The sequence below is a fragment of the Suricata suricatta genome, chromosome 3 (genome assembly GCF_006229205.1).
Source record: "Suricata suricatta isolate VVHF042 chromosome 3, meerkat_22Aug2017_6uvM2_HiC, whole genome shotgun sequence".
Taxonomy (NCBI): Eukaryota; Metazoa; Chordata; class Mammalia; order Carnivora; family Herpestidae; genus Suricata; species Suricata suricatta.
Window position 1 is genome coordinate 90,802,459 of NC_043702.1, and position 22,284 is coordinate 90,824,742.

A 22,284-nucleotide genomic window follows, 5' to 3' on the forward strand; every position below is an offset into this window, starting at 1 on the left:
AACTTTGAAATGTTAATGTTACTGCTCTTGCACTAAAATCTTTTTATTAATCTTCTCTTCTAAATTTTCTCTACCTGGGTTTTTCCTGTTCTACAGAATTGAACAATCTTGGTCTTATTTACTCATTAATTTGCTTATACATTCAAATATCTGAGCACTTAGCAAACACCAGGACAGATACAAATTCACTTCCTACATTTCATCTACCTTGTCTCCCTTTGACAGTCTATTCCAATCAAAAGAACATTTTCCTAAGTAATCCACACTAGGTTTCTTTTTCGTGTGATTGATATAAATATAAACTTGCTTGAATATTCTAGGATTTCTCTTTGTTGTTGTTTGTTATTTTTTTTATAAATTTTTTAAAATGTTTTATTTATTTTTGATACAGAGAGAACCAGAGCATGAGAGGGGGAGGGGCAGAGAGAGAAGGACACAGAACTGGAAGTAGGCTCCAGGCTCTGAGCTAGCTGTCAGCACAGAGCCTGACGCGGGACTCGAACCCACGAACCTGAGATCTGACCTGAGCCGAAATCGGAGGCTTAACCGACTGAGCCACCCAGGCGCCACTCTCTTTGTTGTTGTTAATAGCAGCAGTTAAAGAAAAAATACATAAGCAAAACCAGATTTTCTTAGTGGATACTTGTTAAAAGCCCCAAACTTCCTTTTTATCTTTTCTTCTTTAATTTTGCTCAGCATTTAAAACTTAGTGTAAATTAACCATTTTAGGTATCTGTGTCTTTTTTCTCTTTGAACCATCAAGTCAGGAGGACATATGTCTCTTTGTCCTTTTCTTTCTAATGGCTCACAATAACTACTTTTTCCAAAAAGTCAGTGTTGTTTTGGGATAATTCACTCTCTTAGGTAAATTCATCCTTTTTACACATACAGTTCTTTACATTGACAGATGCATACAGACATGTAACTGCTCCCACAATCAGAATACAGACCATCCCTAGACTCTGATGTGCTTTCTGTCTCTATTGCTTTGTGTTTTCTGGATGACTTAATCCTGAAATCATATGGTTTGTGGCTTTTGGTTTTGACTTCTTTCACGTAGCAAAATGTGTTTGGGCTTCACTCATGTGGTGTTTAGCAATAGTTTGGTCCTCTTTTATTGATAAATGGTATTCTATTACATGGTTACATGCACCCATTTAAGTTCATTTGGGTTGTCTTCATATTCTGGCTGTTATGAACAAAGCTACTAAAAACATTCACTTAGTAACTTCTTTTTAAATGAGTACAGCTTAAAAATGGTGCCTTCTGATGTAAATGTGAAAATATTTAAAGTGCAAAGACACCAGGGACCTGGGTTCTTATACAATTTTGCATCCAGTTAACTGTTAAGTTGAACAGATAATTTAACCTCTGTGCTTACTTGTTCTGTAAAATATGCATGATTTATGCCTTCTTCTAGCTTTAAAATCGCACGATACTGTGATGTATAGGTAAGGCATTTACTCTTGTGCTAAGAGGGGAACTTACAAATGCTCACATACATATTTATAAAATTAGGCTTTATGAATCAAGTATAACTAACATTTTAAATTACAGGTTATTTTGTCTCTAAGTCCAGTCACAAATGACTGGAAAATAATATAATTTGCTTAATGAATTTTAAAGGTCATCATAATCTGAGTTTTTAACTAGGTAATCCAATTGATTTTTACATTGGAAAATTAGTTTGATGATGATACTCTAAAGTAAATATTTGATAAGTATTTCATTTAAAATATGTCAGCTTTTATTTATGTACTTATGTATTTTTTATTTATTTTTAATGTAGATGGGTCTAGGGAAGACAATCCAGGCAATTGCAATTGCTTACTTCTATAAGGAGGAATGGCCGCTTTTAATAGTGGTCCCTTCGTCTCTGAGATACCCTTGGACAGAAGAAATGGAGAAATGGATCCCAGAGCTAAGTCCAGAGGATATCAATGTTATTCAGAATAAAACTGATATTGGGTAAGAACTACTTTTTAATCTTTAATGGGGCGGGGGTGGGGGAAGCCTTCTCACATGTATTTAGTAAATACTAATGTTTAGAATGAAATATAATCTATAAATCATAATTTAGAACCAAGAGAGTAGAGTGGAGAATTTTACTTTACGTTTTTAAATATGAATTATTTGAGGCACCTGGGTGGCTCAGTTGGTTAAGCATCTGACTTCAGCTCCAGTCATGATTTCACAGTTTATGGGTTCAAGCCCCACATTGGGCTCTGTGCTGACAGCTCAGAGCCTGGAGCCTGTCCTCGGATTCTGTGTCTCCCTCTCTCTCTGACCTTCCCCTGCTCGCGCCATCTCTCTCTGTCTCTCAAAAATAAATAAAAAACATAAAAAAATATTTTTAAATAAAAAAAGGAAATTATTCATCTTAAACCCAACAGTATACTTAATGCTTTAAATTCCTTTATGGTATATTTTTAAAGTAAATGTAAATAGGTATACTTTGAAAGATTTATGTAACATATCTACTTTATATGTACTTTAAATATACTTAAAACTCACTATTTTGGGGTTCAAAAATACATTTTAAAACTTTTCAATAATTAATTTGAAGTTTGTGAGCCTTTACTGTTTGCAACGATGGTAGTTTTTGCTTTCCAAATTCTTGGTTAATATGCAAGTTCTATACGTTATGAGTATTTACCAGTTTTATTTTCTTTATTATAATAATTTATAATTGTAATACTTTTTATATTAAAAATGTTTGTTTTGAGATTATTTCAAGTTTCCCCTTAAAAATAAATCATAATGTAAATACTAGGGGTTTTTTTCCCATTTGTTTTCTAGCCATGGTACCAATCTATTTGAGTATTGATAATTTATTACATTGTATTTATAGGTGAATTACACAAAGTATCATGCTCCTATAAGTACAAAATAAGCAATTTCTGACCCTCAAATAAAAGGCAGTTATATATATTTATAATAAATGTCTGTTAATACTTAGATTTTTTTTAAATTATGGTATTGTACTGTAGTGTCTTCTCTAGGATTCTTAACATAAAGACTATTTGTAAAAATAAAGTTGGCTTTTGTGAATGTCCTAACAAAGTAGTTGGAGGCTTTTTCTCTTTTGACCTTTGAACTATAATTCTACAAAATATGCTTTATGGATTTAAGGAAATTTGGACAGTATTTTCATGGTCAAAATGAAATTTTGGCAATAATTAAAAATTTTTTTCTTGTTCAATAAAACTGCATAAAATTTATGATTTAAGGATTTAGAGAATATAGGCCTTTATATGCAGTTTTTGTTAGCTATAGTTTATCTAAAAGTTTACATTTAATTTTCTTAAAACATATATTTTCTCTCATCTTTTATAATATTTAGGTCATCTAGTTTCTCTTATTATTTAGGAAATACTGTCTAGAGGTCAATATTTTTATTTGGATAACATTTGGTATCTGTTAGAATGTATTACAACCCAGAGTATAAATTTTCTGGAAGATCTTAGTTTAGGGGAAGAAACACTTACCATTGTCTTCCAAGTACTTAAAGAAATAGCTTTAGATATATACCAACATCTGGCAACATGCATTTACCACAAATACATGTAACTCCTTTTGGCCTATGCCAGGTTATGCCTGAACTGTTCTGCAGTGGACTTTCAAACGCTTGTCTTTTGTAGATGGTTCTCAGTATACCTAAGTTAGTAATAGTAACCCTATACTTTTCTTCTGTCAGCTTTTCTAGTGTTTGATTATAATAAGAAAATCCTAAGTCTCTATATTAACTAGATTTATCCCAGGGTTAAAATGTAGTTGACATTAAGAAAAAAATGCAAATGTTGTAAATATTTATGCATCCAGCATGAGAATATCCAAATATATAAAACAATTGTTAACAAATTTAAAGGAAGTACTCGATAGTAATACAATAGTAGTAGGGAAGTTTAACACCTCACTTAACATCAGTGAACAGATCATCCAAACAGAAAATCAATAAGAAAGCATTGGCTTTGAATGACACACTAGACTAGATGGATTTAACAGATGTATTCAGAACATTTCATCCTAAAACAGCTTAATACACATTTCTTTTCAAGTGTACTTGGAACATTCTCCAAAGTGGATCACATATTAGGCCACAAAACAAGTCTCAACAAGCTGAAAAAGATCCAAATTATACCATGTATCTTTTCTAACCACAATGCTACAAAACTAGAAATTCACCACAACAGTCAGTAAAGAACACAAATATATGGTGGTTAAATAACATGCTACTAAATAGTGAATGGGCCAACCAGGAAATCAAAGAAGAAATTAAAATTTACTTGGAGAGAAATGCAAATGTAAACACAATGATCCATCCTGATCTCTTGGGTCCTCACTTCCAAAATGATCAAGGAAAGAAGAAATAATAGGCCAAAAAGAGCCACAGCCACCTGCAGCCTGTTTGCTATATCACCTGTGCCTGTTGCACTCACAAGGACAAGGCCATTAAGATGTTCATTATTCAGCACATAGTAGAGGCCGCCACTGTCAGGGACATTTCTAAAGTCAATGTCTTCATTGTCTTTGTGCTTCCCAAGCTATATGTGAAACTGCATTACTGTGTGAGCTGTGCTGTACACAAGGTGGTCAGGGATTTCTCTGGTGATGCATGGAAGGAATGAACACCCTCACCACGATTTAGACCTGCAGGTCCTACCTCAAACCACCACCAAAGCCCATGTGAGGAGCTAGGTCCTTAAGGTTTGAAAAAAAACTGTTTTCTGGAAAAAAGAATAAAATGGAGATTATACATGAAAAAGAAAACACAATCATCCAAAATCTTTGGGATGCAGCAAAACCAGTCCTAAGAGGGAAGTGTATAGCAATACAGTTCTACCTTAAGAATAAATAAATAAATAAATAAATATCTCAAATAAACAATCCAACTTTACACCTAAAGGAGCTAGATAAAGAAGAATAACAAAATCCGTAACCAGCAGAAAGAAAGAAATAATAAAGATTAGAACAGAAATAAAAGAAACTAAAATTTAAAAAAATCAATGGAATAAGTCTGTGAAACCAGCAACTGGTTCTTTGAAAAAATGAAGAAAATTCATGATAACCCTTTAGCCAGACTCATCAAAAAAAAAATCAGAAATAGAAAAGGAGAAGTATTATGAAAAATTATATGCCCACAAATTGAATAGCCTAGAAGAAATGTTTCTAGGATTAATTCCTAGAAACATATAACCTCCCAACACTGAATCAGGAAGAAATAGAAAATTTGAACTGGCTGATTACCAGCAATGTAATTGAAACAATATTCAAAAAAGTGAAACCAAAGTCCAGCACCAAATAGCTTAACAGGAGAATTTTACCAAACATTTAAAGAGTTAATACATATTCCTCTGAAACTATTCCAAAAAATAAAAAAGGAAGGAAAACTTCCAGACTATTCTGTGGGGCCACCATTACCTTGATACCAAAACTAGACAAAGACACCATCAAAAAATAGAGCAACAGACCAAGATCCGTTATGTATATAATTGCAAAAATCCTCAACAGAATACTAGCAAACCAAGTCCAACAATGTTTGTTAAAAAACCATTCACCAGTGTCCATCAGAATTCATTTCCAGGAGCCAAGGGTAGTTCAGTATTCACAAATCACGCCACATGTTACACCACATCAATAAAGGATTAGGCACCTGGCTGTTTCAATTGGTTAAGCATCTTGATTTTGGCTCAGGTCATGATCTCATGGTTTGTGAGATTGAGCCCCACATTGGACTCTGTACTGACAGCATGATCCTGCTCTGGATTCTGTCCCTCTGTCTCTCTCTCTCTCTCTCCTTCCACTCACATTCTCTCTCTCAAATAATCTTAAAAAAAAAATAATAAGAGAAAGGATAAGACCTGTATTATGATTTCAATAGATGCAAAAAAAAAAGCATTTGACAAACTACAAGATACATTCATGATAAAAATCCTCAACAGAGAAGTTTTAGAGTGAACATACCTCACTGTAATAAAGGCTTTATATGAAAAAGTTACAGCTAACATCATCCATAATGAGGAGAAAACTGAGAGGTTTTCCTAAGGTCAGGAACAAGACAGGGATGTCCACTCTCACCATTTTATTCAATGTAGTGCTGAAAATCTTAGCCACAGCAATCAGACAAGAAAAAGCAATAAAAGACATCCAAATTGATAAGGAAGAAGTAAAACTTTCACTGTTTGCAGATGACGTGATATGCTATATAGAAAACCATTTAGAGACTTGACCAATAAACTATTAGAACTGATAAATAAATTCAGTAACATCACAAGATAGAAAATCCATTGCTATACACTAATTATGAACAGCAGAAAGAGAAATTAATAATCCCCTTTACAATTGCACCAAAATTGTAAGATACCTAGTAATAAACTTAACCAAAGAGATGAAAAACCTGTACTTTGAAAATTATAAAACGATGATGAAAGAAATTGAGGACAGCACAAAGCAATAGAAAGACATTCCATACTTATGGATTCGAAGAACAAATATTGTTAAAATGTCTGTACTACCCAAAAGCAGTCTACACATTTAATGCAGTCCCTATCAAAATACAACAGCATTTTTGCAGAACTGGAACAAACAATTCTAAAATTTGTATGGAGTCAGAAAAGACCCTGAATGGACAAAACAATCTTGAAAAGGAAAAACAAAACTGGAAGGATCAAAATTTCATACTTCAAGTTATAATACAAAGCTGTAATAATTAAAATAGTGTGGTACTGACACAAAAATAGACAACATAGATCAATGGAACAGAATAGAAAATCCAGAAATAAACCCACAATTATATGGTCAATTAACTTTGACAAAGGAAGCAAGAACATACAATGGGAAAAAGAAAATCTGTTCAGCAAGTCATGTCAGAAAAACTGGACAGCAACATGATAATAGACTATTTCTTACATCATACAAAAAAATTAAAATGGATTAAGGACCTAAATGTGAGACCTGAAACCATAAAAATTCTAGAAAAGAGCTCAGGCAGTAATTTCTCTGACATTTGCTGTAATGACTTTTTTCAAGGTATGTCTCCTGTGGCAAGGGAGACAAAAGCAAAAATAAACTATTGGGACTATATTGCAGTAAGAAGCTTCTGCACAGTGAAGGAAACCATCAACAAAACTAAAAGGCAACTTACTGAATGGGAGAAGATATTTGCAAACAATATAACTGATTCTTAGAATCAAAAATCTAAGAAGAACTTACACAACTCAACATCCAAAAAACAACCCCAGTAAAAAAAAAAAGGGAAGACATGAACAGACACTTCTCCAAATAAGACAGATAGCCACCAGATACATAAGATTCTCAACATCACCCATAATCACAGAAATGCAAAATCAAATCACAATGAAATTGCTGCGGTTGAGGCAATGAGAAAGAATGAAATCTGGCTCTTGTAGCAAAGTGGATGGACCTCGAGGGTGTCATGCTAAGCGAAATAAGTCAGGCGGAGAAGGACAGATACCATATGTTTGCACTCATAGGTCTAACAGGAGAAACCTAACGGAATACTATAGGGAGGGGAAGGGGGAAAGAGAGTTGGGGAGAGAGAGGGAAGCAAATCATGAGAGACTATTGAATACTGAAAATGAGCTGAGAGCTGAGAGGGGAGGGGGGTAGTAATGGAGGAGGGCACTTGTGGGGAAGAGCACTGGGTGTTATATGGAAACCAGTTTGACAATAAACTATTAAAAAAAAAGCTCAGAGAACTAAACATGCACACACACACACACACACACACACACACACAAAATAACAATGAGATATTACTTCACACCTGTCAGAATGCCTAAAATAAAAAACTCAAGAAATAAGAAGTATTGAGGAGGATGTGGGGAAAAAGGAACCCTCATGTCCTGTTGGTGGAAATGGAAACTGGTGTAGACACTGTGGAAATCAGTTTGGATGTCTTACAAAATTAAAAATAAAACTACCATATGATCCAGTAATCACACTACTGGGTATTTACTCTAGGAATATGAAAACACTAACTCAAAAGGACATATGTATCTATGTTTATTGCGGTGTTATTTACAATAGCCAAATTATGGAATCAGCCCGTTGTCTATTGATGGATGGATATCTCTCAATGGATGGGATACTATTCTGTCATAACAAAAGAATGAAGTGGTGCTTGAGTGGCTCAGTCAGTTAAGCGTCCAACTCGTCCAACTCTTTTCAGCTCAGGTTATGATCTTAAGCTTGTGAGATTGAGCTATGCATCAGGTTCAGGGCGGAGCCTGCTTGAGATTGTGCCTCCCTCTCTCTCTCTGCCCCTCCCCTACTTGTGCTCACTTGCTCTCTCATTCTCTCTCTCTCTCTCAAAATAGAGAACCTTTAAAAAATGAATGAAATCTTGGGATTTGCACCAACCTGGGTATAGTTCATATAATATTAAGTGAAATAAGCCAGTCAGAGAAATACCATATCATCTCAGTCGTATGTGGAAACAGATAAACAAAGGAGCGGAAAAAAAAAAAAGAGGCAAACCAAGAAACTGACTCTTAACTATAGAGAATAAACAGATGGTTACCAGAGTGGAGGCAGGTGGGATAGGTGGGTAAAATAGGTATCATATTATCTTGATATGCACTAGGTGATACATGGAATTGTTGAATCAGTATATTGTACACAACTGAATACAACTCACCTAACACTGTTAACTACACTGGAATTAAAATTTTAAAAATAGAAAAAAATTTAAATGCCATTGTATTGTTGTGTTGTGATATTTAGGAGCTCTGCCTTTTCTCTTAGAGGGTAGAGAACTGCAGAAGACTGATTGTCCTGTATTTTTTCACTGGTGTTCTAGAAAATGCAAAAGTAATGTGTTTTGTTGTTTTTTCATTTATTTATCTACTATTTAATTCTACAACCTCATTGGGAGCATAGCACTATATATAGAGAGATGAAAAAGACATATTTCTTTGTCCTCAATCTTATAAGATAACAAGGAAGATAAATATGTAAGTGAATAATTTCATTATAGCATGGTAAATAATACTATAGATGTATGAATAGTACAAAAAATTAGAGATCTCTGTAGCCCTGTGTTTCTCTGCATAAAGTGGCACCCCCTCTCCTTTCCCATACTTGTCACCCCATGGCTGGGGAGTTTTCATTGTCATGGTTTCAAGGACTCTGCTGGCCTTCGTGAGACAGTCTGCTGTGCACTGGACAGCCCTTCAGTACTAAGTATTCTCTTTAAAATTCCAGTAGCACCTGGGTTGAAAAACACTACTGTTTTCCTTGTGGGAAGGCTTCAATAAAGATTCAACTAATATTTGAGTACCCATTTAATCTATGATTCTAGATGCCTGGAAGCAAATATTCTCAAAGTAATATCCTTATTCTAGTAAAATGTGTCTTGGTAGTTGTCAAAATCTTCCAAAGACAGTTAACCCAAATATTTGGTTTTGGCCGATCAAAATTTAAAATTTTGCATTCTGGTTTATCATATTTGAAAACTAAAATCTTAAGAGAAATTGAGTTTCAACAGTATAATGCCATCCATTTATTTTTCCTTTTTTCCTTATTTCATCTGAATTTCTTCCCAAAGAGTTGTATTGTTTATGATAAATTGGTTACTGAAATATTTTTAAACTCCATGGATTTTTTTGTTTTCTCTAGGCGAATATCGACAAGCAAAGTGACAGTTCTGGGTTATGGTCTTTTAACCACAGATGCAGAGACTTTGATAAGTGCACTGAATAATCAGAACTTCCAAGTTGTTATAGTGGATGAATCCCACTACATGAAGTCCAGGAGTGCAACCCGCAGCAAAATTTTATTGCCAATAGTACAGACAGCCAAGCGAGCCATTCTTCTTACAGGAACTCCAGCTTTGGGAAGGCCTGAAGAGGTATTAGAATCGTTACACTTAGGCTTTAAAGAAATATACCATTCACCTGTTTTGCAGTGTTTAATTTTAAAATAGATGCTTCAAATGCTAGAAGAGTGCTTTGGAAACTTCTAGATGGCCATTAATGATTAAATACATCTTTTACTATGAATGTTTTCTCTGGGATTTTTTTCTTTTTTATTTATTTATTTTAAAAAATTTACATTCATGTTAGTTATCATATAGTGCAACAGTGATTTCAGGAGTAGATTCCTTAATGCCCCTTACTCATTTAGCCCAGCCCCCTTCCCCAACCCCTCCAGTAACCCTCTGTTTATTTTTCATATTTAAGAGTCTCTTATGTTTTGTCCCCCTTCATGTTTTTATATTATTTTTGCTTCCCTTCCCTTATGTTCATCTGTTCTGTCTCTTAAAGTCCTGATATAAGTGAAGTCATATGATACTGGTCTTTCTCTTACTGATGACTTTCTCTTAGCATAATACCCTCTAGTCCATCCACCATAGTTACAAATGGCAAGATTTCATTTTTTTTTATTGCTGAGTAATACTCCATTGTCTATATCTACCACATCTTTATCCATTCATCCTTCAATGGACATTTGGGCTCTTTTCATAATTTGGCTATTTTTGATAGTGCTGCTATAAACATTGGGATGCCCCTTCGAAATAGCACACCTGTATCCCTTGGATAAATACCTAGTAGTGTAATTGCTGGGTTGTAGGATAGTTCTATTTTTACTTTTTGAGGAAACTCCATGCTGTTTTCTAGGGTGGTTGTACCAGTTTGCATTCCCATAATGTTTTTTCTTTTTATATGTAAACCTTTCTTGTGCTTGCTCATGTACATAAAAAAATAGTTTTTACTTTTAGCATAAGGTTTTCATATTTAGCATAAAGTTGTAATATTCATCACATTTATTTTCTTATCGTTTTAATCTTCACTTATCCAGTTTGTTATTTTACATTATAAGCTCCTTGGAATTGGATTTTAATCTATTTTATATCTTTTGTATTGCATTACAGAACTTCTTTCTATTTCTCTTTTACTTCAAATCCATGGTTGGAAAGATAAAGAGAAACTAGTACTTATGTTCAGATTGTATAGGGTAACTACTTAGAAGAGAGGAATAAGGCATTTGTTTAATACCCCACTTAGCCTTACCACCATTTAAAGCCATATAGAGTATGGAGTAATTAAAGGGTTGGGAAGAAGAAATGGGGGATGAAATTCTTATGAGTCTGTAAGGGTCAGTGTAACCTAGAGAAGCCCTTTCTATTAATGAACACTGAGTCATAGAAAACAGTGTGCATTTTGTCTTGTAGTTGTAAGAATTAAAGGAAATACTGGTTTGAAAGTATCTTGCTGTGTGTCCTGGCACATGGTAAGCACTTAACATAAGTAGCCATTGTTATTATTTGATTTGTAAGCCAAGCCTGAGAGATACTTTTGGTAAGGTGTATTGTGTTAATTGATTTTAGTTAGATGTTAAGCCAACCTTGCATTCATGATAAATCTCACTTGACTATGTATCATCCTTTTATTTATTCCTGGATTCAGTTTGCTTTATTTTGTTGATGATTTTTGTGTGTTTATTCACAAGAGATATTGATATATAGTTTTCCTGTTATATCTTTAGTTTTGTTATCAAAGTAATACTGGTTTCATAGAGTGAGTTGGGAAGTAGTCTCTCCTTTTCTGAGTTTTAGAGGAGTTTGTGACACATTGGTATTACTTCATTTTTAAAAGGTTGGTAGATATTAGTGGTGAAGCCATCTGGGCTTGAGTTTTTCTTTGCAGGTATTTTTTAAATTAATAATTCAGTCTCTTCACTGAATATATATTTGTTTAGATTGTGTATTTATTCTTGGGCCTGTTTGATACTTTGTGTCTTCTAGGCATTTTTTCATTTTAACTTAAGTAATCTAATTTATTAGTATACATTTGTTCATAGTGTTCCCTTTCTTGTTTATGAGGTTGATAGTAATATCCCCTCTTTTGTTTCTGATTTTGGTAACTTGAGTCTTCTCTCTCTTTTTTAATTTGGGGAGTCTAGCTAAAATTTTCTCAATCTTTCCAAAAACCAGTATTTGGTTTCATTGATTTTTTTTCCCATTGTTTTTCCATTCTCCACCTTGTTTATTTCCATTCTACTCTTTATTACGTATTCCTTCTATTTTGTGTTTAGTTTACTCTTTCTTTCCCAGTGTCTTAAGGTAGAAAGTAGGTTATTGATTTGAGATTTTTCTTCTTTTTTAATGTAGATGTACACAGCTATAAATTTTTCTGCTTGGAAAACATGTTGGCAATTACTTAGAAAGTTAAAAACAGATTTACTATGAGACCTAGCAATTCTATTTTCAAGTATATACACAAGAAAACTGAAAACATACATTTACAAAAAAATTGTATACATAGAGATGCTCATAGTAGCATTATTAGTAATATCCAGAAAATAGTAAGAAGCCAGTGTCCATAACTGATGAATAGATAATGAAAATGCAGCCCTACAAAGGAATGAAGTACTAATACATTCTATAACATGGATGAGCCTTGAAATCATTATGCTAAGTGAATGAAGTCAGATACAGAGGCTATATACTGTATGATTCTATTTATGTGAAATATCAGAAAAAGCAAAGTAATGAAAATAGGAATCAGATTGGTGATTGCCAGGATTAGGAGAGAGGGAGAATAGGAAATGACTAGTAATGGATATGGGGTTTCTTTCTATAATGAAAAAAATATTCCAGAATTAGATAGTGGTTATTGAGGCATTTTGTGAGTATATGAAGAGCCAGTGAATTATACACTGTAAAAGTGTGAACAATAAAAGTGATATATGAATTATTTCTCAGTGAAGCTGCTAATTTTATTTATTTATTATTTATTTCCTTATTTAATATAATTTGTCATCAGGTTGGCTAACATAGTGTATACAGTATGCTCTTGGTTTGGGGGCAGATTCTCTGAAGCTGCTAATTTTTTAAAAAATGTTTATTTATTTTTTAGAGAGAAAGAGCATGAGTGGGGGAGGGTCAGAGAGACTGGGAAACAGAATCTGAAGCAGATTCCAGGCTGTGAGCTGCCAGCATGGAGCCTGACATGGCGCTCAAACCCATGATCCAGGAGACCATGACTAACTGAGCCACCCACGTGCCCCTGAAGCCACTAATTTTAAAAAGCATACTAAAATAACAGTGAGCCTATCCAAGTTATGAAAATGAAAAGACTTCATGATATTATCCATGAGAATATAAATTGGGACCTGCATTTTACAGCATAACACAGTAACATCCATCAAACTTTGAAAAGCATTACCTTAAACCCACCTATTTCATTTCTAAAAATATATTTTACAGGCTCATCTAATGGAGATGCAGATTGGTGGGTGGGTCGATGGATGGATGGATGGGTAGATAAATGAATAGATAAATGATTGATATATGCTGTAGATACATATTCCTACACCTGCATTTGTTTATATGCACATAAATATACATACTTAGGCTTACATAAAATTACTAACTGTGTAAAAGCTAGAAAAGGCCTATATGTCCATGATCAGGTGACTGTTTAAATATTTTATAGTACTTCTACATTAGGAATGGGTGCTATGGGCCTTTAATGCTTTATTATAGTAATGCTTTGCTTAGTTAATTTTTAAAACTAAGTACAAATATATATGTACTTTAATGAAGTCTAAGATGTTTTTTTAATAATTTTTTTATGTTTATTTACTTTTGAGAGACAGAGACAGTGTGAGCAGGGGAGGGTCAGAGAGAGAGGGAGACACAGAATTCAAAGCAGGCTCCAGGCTCTGAGCTGCCAGCACAGAACTCGACACAGGGCTCGAACCCACGAGCTGTGAGATCATGATCTGAGCCGAAGCCAGACGCTAAACTGACTGAGCCACCCAGGTCCCTTCTAAGACGTGTTTTAGGGGACAAAATTCTAGTTGTATATGTATAATATGATCATCTTCATGTGAATGAAAGAGAATATATGGTAAAACCTTGGTTTGCCAGCATAATTCATTCCAGAAAAATGTTTGTAATCCAAGGTACTTGTGTATCAAAGTGAATTACCCCATAAGAATGAATGGAAACTCAGATGATTCGTTCTACAACCCAAGAATATTGATATAAAAATGAATACAATACTGTAATAAATACAACATAATTTTAAAATACAAAATATAAAGAAAAATACACAAATGAACTTATGTTCACCTTTGAAAACCTTTGTGGCTGGTAAGAGGGAGACAAGAGACAACGTTTATTGTGTAGGATGAGTTTCATTATCACTAATGGATGTTGACTCCAGTACAGTATTAATAAACTCTTGTCATATACTCTATTTAATATAACTGGCAATAAGGCAGCAGAGAAACAGGTTTATATCTGCAAGCAGCGTGACCGAGAATGAAGCAAAGCATTCCTAAGCTTAGTCTTTTATGGGAAAGCAAAGAATTGTCCATAGGTGCTTTGAAGTGACAAAAACTACCCTAGTGCTAGTTGTGGGCACCTTCCAGTGTTCTGAAAAAGCACTGGTTTCTGCCAACTGCAGCCTGAGACCAAGCATCCTAGCATGGGAGACGATCACCCACAATCTCTCAGTGAGAGAGAGAGGAGAGAGAGTGAGAAGAACCATTAGGTCAGTTGTGATCATGTGACATTCAGCGTCACGTACATCACATACTACTCATAAGAAATTGCTCACTTATCAAATTAAAATTTATTAGAAATGTTTGCTTATCATGCAGAACACTTGCAGAACAGGTTACAATGCAAGGTTTTACTGTATACGTATCCTTATGCAGGCATACAGACTATATAAGTGTATATTAGAGAAAAGGATAGCAGTTATTTCTGAAGAATAGGATGGCAGAGATGGGAGGATGAAGGAGAGGGAGGAGACTTGAGAAAGACGAGGTAGATTGTATTTTTTATTTTTTATTATTTTGTTAACTGGATTTATCATAGTAATAATATTTACTTCAAAATGTTGCAACATATTGAAAGCACTTGTATTGTTCCAGCTTTTCATGCAGATTGAAGCTCTCTTTCCACAAAAATTTGGAACATGGACTGAGTATGCCAAAAGATACTGTAACGCCCATATGAGGTATGACAGACTACCTTCTATTAATTTTAATCCTCACATATTTACTGTGAACATTAAGCTTTTATTAGTCATTCTTTATTCCAGTGTTTTTCAAACTTTTGGTGGTTATGGAATAATTTCTTTAAGTAAAATCTTGTATGGAAGATCTGTGTATAAAATAAAAGAAGGAGGTAATTAATGGCAGTTTTTCTTTTAATTTTTTACCTTCATTTATTTTATTTTTGAAATTATTTATTTGTATTGACAGGATAAATGTACGCAATGTACAAAAGTGACAAGTAGGTTTCCATCCCACTCATGTCCCAGCCAACCATTTCCCTTCCCAGGTAACCACTGTTGGCAGTTTATTGTGTGTCCTTCAAGGGGTACTGCCTGCCTAAAAAAGTACATAGGATGATCTATGTATATTGTTGTTTCATGTCATTTATATATATGTATATATAGTAGTATAATGTACACATTGTTCTGCCATCTTTACCTACTGTGTGTTAGAGAGCTTTCCATATCAGTTCTTAAAAGAGCTTTGACATTCTTTTCATTGTTTTTTTTTAAATTTTTATCTTTATTTGTTTTTGAGAGAGAGAGAGAGACAGACAGGATGCAAGTGGGGGAGGGGCAGAGAGAGAAGGAGACACAAAATCTGAAGCAGGCTCCAGGCTCTGAGCTGTCAGCACAGAGCCCGATGCGGGGCTCGAACCCATGAGATGTGAGATCATGACCTGAGCCAAAGTCAGAGTCTTAACTGACTGAGCCACCCAGGTGCCCCTCTTTTTGTTTTTAAATGCGACATATATTCATCACTGTTTGCATGCACTATAATTTATTTAGTCTACTATTAATACTCCTTTCTGGTACATAGTTGTTTCAGTCCATACAGCAGTGAATACCCTTGCACTCTTTTTTTTTTTTTTTTTTTTTTTTGCTACTAGCCATTCTGATTGGGTTATATTTAGAGGAAGCTGTAAGTACAAATACGTTTTGGAGAATCTTACCATTTGGAAAATCATGCAAACATGATTTGGAGAATTGCATTTCCCTCATGACTAGCAGTGTTAATTGAGTATCTTTTCATCTGTCTCTTGGCCATCTCTATATCTTCTTTGGGAAAATGTCTATTCAGATCCTCCACCCATTTTTTAATCAGATTGTTTGCTTTTTCAGTGTTGAGTTTTGTAAGTCCTTTCTATGTTTTATATATTAACTCCTTATCAGATATATCATTTGCAAATATCTTTCTCCATTCACCAAGTTGCCTTCTTGTTTTGTTAATTGTTTCCTTTGCTTTCCAAAAGCTTTTTATTTTGGTGTAGTCTCAATAGTTCATTTTTGCTTTTTTTTCCCCTTGCCTAAGAAGTCAGATCCATAAATAGGTTGCTAAGGGTGATGTCTAAGGGATTACTCTTTATGTTTTCTTCTAGGAGTTAAATGGTTTCAGGTCTCACATTTAGGTTTAATCCATTTTGATTTTATTTTTGTATATGGTATAAGGAAGCGGTCCAGTTTTTTGTTTTGTTTTGGTTTGGTTTTTTGGGGTTTTTTTTTGCTTGTAGCTGTCCAGTTTTCACAATGTCATTTATTTAAGACTCTTTTTAGCCCTGTCATATATTCTTGCTGCCTTTGTTGTAAACTAATCGACTGTATAAGTGTAGGTTTATTTCTGGGCTCTCTAGCCTGTTCCATTAATTTATGTGTCTATTTTTGTGCCGCTGCCATGCTCTTTGAATACTATATCTTTGTACTGTATCTTGAAATTTGGTATTGTTATACCTCTGGCTTAGTTCTTTTTTCTAAAGACTCCTTTGACTATTTGAGGTCCTTTGTGGTTCCATGTGAATTTCAAGATTATGTCATCATGTCTTTATAGACATAAATAATAGTAAATAATTTTAAGATATAATGCCAAATAGACATACTATATCTTGTTAGGAAGCTCTTAGTCACATTTATTGCAGACTATATATGCCAAAAGTTTGCTTACATACACATTAATTGGATTTATCTTTAGGGGATTAGGAAATCCTAAAGAGTCAGAGCATTTCATCTTTTCTGATTAGGATTTGTCATATGAGAACAGAAGTGTATAACTGTCCCTTTCTTGATTATTAATATATATGGTGTTTCAAAGAAAAATTTATATTTTGGGAATGCTTTATGATTGGGGAGGTTTTATTCTATTTCCTATTTACTAGAGAAGGCCACTTCAAGATTATTACCATGCTTCTCAAAAGACATATTTTTCCAGATTCCATTTCAAATATTTTATGTTATTCCTTGACTTCTTTACCTTGAAACCAGTATGGTATCATAAACTCTGATTCAGATTAAGGCACTTCCTGGCATTTTAAGTTAGTTTGGAATGTTAAATTTTTTCCGTAGTGTTTCGATTTCATGAAGATGTCATTTTCACACTATAATTGTGCAGAAAGCACATTATGGTTAGATATTCAGTTCTAGACCCATATTTTATATTTGAAATATCATGGCTATATTCAAATTAAGTTAAATGAAGCTTGAGCAAAAATACAACTTAATCTTTATAATGTTTATTAGACATATATAGAATCACAAACAGAAGTATACCAATGCAAATGTGGCTTGGAGATGAGAAGTCTAGGTATAGGTAACTACCTACCTGGTTTGACTTGAGAGACACAGAGAAAGTATTACTCAACCAGATCATTCCTTAGGCGCAATCCCTTACATCATTCACTGTACTGCATTATAGTTAGAGGAAGCTATAAATGCAAGTATGATTTGGGTAGGCAGCTCATTCACTTGTCAACCATTAGCACATTAGAGCTAGGAAAGACTTTAACAGATCCCCCAGTCACGCTCTGTTACTTTCTAGTCACCTGGCAACGTTAAATGGCTTGCCCTGTATCTGACTTCATCTTGCCTTTCTTTTCCTCCATTTTCACGGTAAGAAAGACCTTAGGAATGGCAACTTTCATAAATGTTCTTTTACACAGAAAAAGAGGACACATCTATAACCCAGCGAAGCATTCTCTTATCAGCAGCCACCTTCAAAAGGCACACTATGGAAAGGCAAATTTGTCCTCCCTGATATCATGCTTAAACGTTAAGAATATCTCAGCATACTTTTATGAAAATTTATCAAATTTTCTAAATTTTCATTACTGCTGATATTTGGTGCCATCTCTGTCTCTTAGGAGAAATAGTTGTCTAAATTTTTATGAAAGGGGAAAAGCTGGATGTCAATACATATTAAAGGCATTTGTAGCCATTTTCCAAAAATGTTAATTAATAAGTCTTGTCAGATTCAAGAAATGTCTCTTATGGAATTGTACTGTATTTTGTCCTCAGCACTGTCACACTTAATGTTCTTATCTATGAGCTAAATAGAGGTCAGGTCTATTCCATTTGCAAGTGGCTCATATCTGAGAGAAATGGTGAATATACTGGATTGCAGAGATAAGTTTGAAAAATAATTACATAAAAATTAATCAGATAAATCTTGCACTCATGCTTAGAAAGTCTGCTTTCTGTGGAAGGGATTTGAGAAATCCTCACTTATTATTATTAGTTTAGCTCAAAAAGACTTCTGGTTTTGAAAAACCCTAGACTAAGCTGAAGTAAGGGATGGCTCTCCTCCACTCATTGATTAGACTACGTCTAGTGTGTGGTTTAATTTTGATATTAATCCATTCATTAGAAAAATATTTATGGGGTATATTTTATTTGCCATGCATGTGTTAGGCATCAGATATACATTACAGAAGAAGACCTATGTGTTTCCAACCTTCACCGAGGTCTCAAGTCAAACAAACACAAACCAGATAATAACAGTTGTAATAAGTGTCATAAAAAGGAAGTAAAGGATATTATAGCAGAGTTTAACAGAGTAAACATTCACTTCACAAAGGACAAAAAGGGCATCCTGTGAGTAAGTGATACTTATTTACATTTTAGAAAGAGGAATTTTATGTGCTAAGTCTGAGAGCAAAAGTGACTCCTAGGCCTTTGAGGAACTAAAAGTAGTCCAGATCATATGAATATTCTTGAGCTAATAGAATAGTCTCAAGACAGAATGGAGTTAGTTACAGGTCATATTATACAGGGTCTTCTTTATCAGAATAGCAGTAAGAAGGCACTGGAAGTTATTTTATGTTTTTTAGTTATTAATATTGCAGGAGTTCTTTATTACAGTGAAATATACATACGAAAATTTATCATTTTAACCATTTTTAGTTTAGTTTTGTTTTAATTTTTTTATGTTTATTTATTTTTGAGAGAGACAGAGAGACAGAGTGTGAGCAGGTGAGGGTCAGAGAGAGAGGGAGACACGGAATCTGAGGCAGGCTCCAGGCTCTGAGCTGTCAGCACGAGCCTGATGCAGGGCTCGAACTCAAGAACGGTGAGATCGTGACCTGAGCCGAAGTCAGATGTTTAACTGACTGAGTCACCCAAGTGCCCCTCATTTTTAAGTTTATAGTTCAGTTATATTAAGTACATTCATATTCTGTCTCCAGAACTCACTCATCATCCCAAACATTAAACACTAACTATCCCTTCTCCCTGCCCCCTAGCACCCTCATTGTTGGGTTTTAAAGTGTGAAAAGCACATACGTGACTAGATGTACAGGTTTGGTTTGTACATCACATTAAGACAGCAGTTTCACATTGTTCAAACTTCTAAATTACATAAGCATATGTACTTTGAAAAATATCCCTTTCACCAATTTTTTTTCTGGAAACTATATATAGTTTTTAATTTTTTCAGAGAAATTTTATGTATTTTCAAGCAAATTCATATTTTTTATTTATTTTGGGGTGGGGAGAGGCAGAGAGAAAGAATCCCAAGCAGGCCCTACACTGTCAGCACAGAGCCTGATGTGGGACTTGAACCCACAGACCTCAAGATCATGATCTACGCTGAAGTCAAACACTCAACTGACTGAGCCACCCAGGCACCGCAACAAGTTCATATTTTTTACACAGATGCTACATAGTATGAACATCCACAGTATTTTGTATTTTGTCCTTATGGACCTAAGCAGAGGTCCACTTATTTATCCTTTTTTTCTTTTTGTACACATAAATAACTTCATCTTTTTCTATGGCTACATGGCATTATTGAGAATATCCATAGTTTCTGGGATGGCAAGAAGATGATGTTTTGTTTTTTTGGTAATGAGAAAGACACTTAGGTGTTTACAAAAATGGGAAAGTGGAGGGTGAATGTTTGATGAGTGAGATATTGCTGAAAGGGGAGTGAGGAGATGAGGTTAGTGTGGCAGAATTGACTACAGCCTGCTGAGTATACACTTCAGAACAGCAATTTTAGATTTGTTGTGGAACTGGTATTCTTGCAAAGGTACAATTTCCCCAGCAACACCCAGTAGTGTGGGTATAGTCTCAGAAAAGGCTTTTGGTTGGATCTACCCAAGATTTTTTGCCAGCTTGTGATGCATAGACAAGGAAATTATGTGATATTAATAAGAGCAAAAGTAATATATGGACTGGGAAATCCATACAGGGTGAGGAAGGGCATGAAGACAGGAAGGATGTTTTGGATATGGTGAAAGTAGAGTGGTCAGTTGATGGAAAGGTCCTGATGTTATAGTGAAGATACAGTGGCTACAAGTGAACAGTTGGACTAGAAGGTGGGGCAGTACAGAGTAGAATGTCTGCATTTACCAGGTAGAGCTAGAATGGTTGGAGTAGAATTTTAGAAGCATTATTGGAAATAAGGAACCTGAGGAACTGAGAGGGAACTAAAAGTCATATTGTAGGAAGTATGTTAACAAATGAAAACAAGCTGGGAAAGGGTGACCAGAATAGTGAGAGTATTTCACATTCATCTCTACAAATGCCTGTTATTGATTGCCTACTATATTTAAGACATTATTTCAGACCTGCCGGCGATACAAAGATGAAGAAGACATAGTGCTTGATCTTATGAAGCCTACAGGAATTTGAAAAAGAGAAGGCTTAGGGGAGACAAGCCTTTAAATATTTAAAATCTGTCATGTTTTAAAGGAATTAGACATTTGTCTTTGTGGCCTCAGGGGGCAAAACTATTATCAAGAAATGAAACTTAATATAGAAGTAGATTTTGGCTTAATATAAGTAAGAACTTATAAAATATACATACATATATCTGACCGAAAAACTTGTACAACCTTGTATAGTAAAACCAGAAAGAAAAGTAATCCAAGTATACTAACAAGTACATTACTTTGATTTTTCTTTATAGCTATTCTTGATAGCATGTAATGCTATCATCTACAAATTTCACTTAGCATCACTTTATCCATGCTTTAATCTTGTCTTTTTAAGTTGTTTTATTTTCCTTTATTTTTACTAATTTAAAGATCGAGTATTGCTTTGGAAAAATGATTATTATCTTTTATTTAAATAGTTTATTACCAAGTTGGTTTCTATATAACACCCAGTGCTCTTCCCCACAAGTGCCCCCTCCACAACCATCACCTCCCTTCCCCTTCCCCCCTCCCTCCTCAGCCCTCAGTTTGTTCTCAGCATTCAAAAGTCTCTCATGATTTGCCTCACTCCCTCTCCCCAACTCTTCCTCCCCCTTTCCCTTTCCCCTATTAGGTTTCTCCTGCTAGACCTATGAGTGAAAACATATGGTATCTTTCCTTCTTTGCCTGACTTATTTCGCTTAGTATGACACCCTCGAGGTCCATCTACTTTGCTACAAATGGCCATATTTCATTCTTTCTCATTGCCATGTAGTACTCCATTGTGTATATATACCACATCTTCTTGATTCACTCATCAGGTGATGGACATTTAGGCTCTTTCCATGATTTGGCTATTGTTGAAAGTGCCATTATTGTAACAAATCAAACAAGACAAAAATTTTTAAATAAGGTAAAGATTAACTAAACTCTCAGTATATATAAATAACCATTACTAAGTGTGTTTTGATAACTTTCTCTTTAGATAACTTCTCTGCTTAGGTCGATAAGAGGACAGAGGCAGAGACCAAGAGAAGGAGAAAGAGAGAGAGAGAGAAGATGAATAGGTAGGCAATTTTATATAAATAGGGCCATATTATATATACTCTTCTGTACTATGATTTTTATTGAACATTATTTTTAGAATATCTTTCAATATCAGTAACTAAAATGTCATTTTTATTAGCTGCATATTACATTTTATAGATAAGGCATATATTTTAGATATATTAGCTTTAATTCAACAGTTCTATTAAGAATGATGATATTATGTCCATTTTATAGATAAGTAAACTGAGATTTGAAAGAAGTCCCTTGTCCAAATCACAAAACTAAAAAGTGAAAGA

General features: G+C 34.4%; 1 protein-coding gene and 1 pseudogene across 1 annotated transcript in view; both read left to right on the forward strand.

Annotated features, from left to right (window-relative positions):
- The window catches only part of ZRANB3 (zinc finger RANBP2-type containing 3), a 281,276-nt gene that overhangs the window by 163,135 nt on the left and 95,857 nt on the right, over nt 1-22,284 (forward strand). The window contains exons 4-6 of the mRNA XM_029934667.1: nt 1,790-1,968; nt 9,640-9,871; nt 14,911-14,996. Of these exons, the coding sequence (XP_029790527.1) occupies nt 1,790-1,968; nt 9,640-9,871; nt 14,911-14,996 (497 nt within the window). The remainder of the gene's footprint in view (nt 1-1,789; nt 1,969-9,639; nt 9,872-14,910; nt 14,997-22,284) is intronic.
- On the forward strand, nt 4,351-4,690 carry LOC115287869 (annotated as a pseudogene).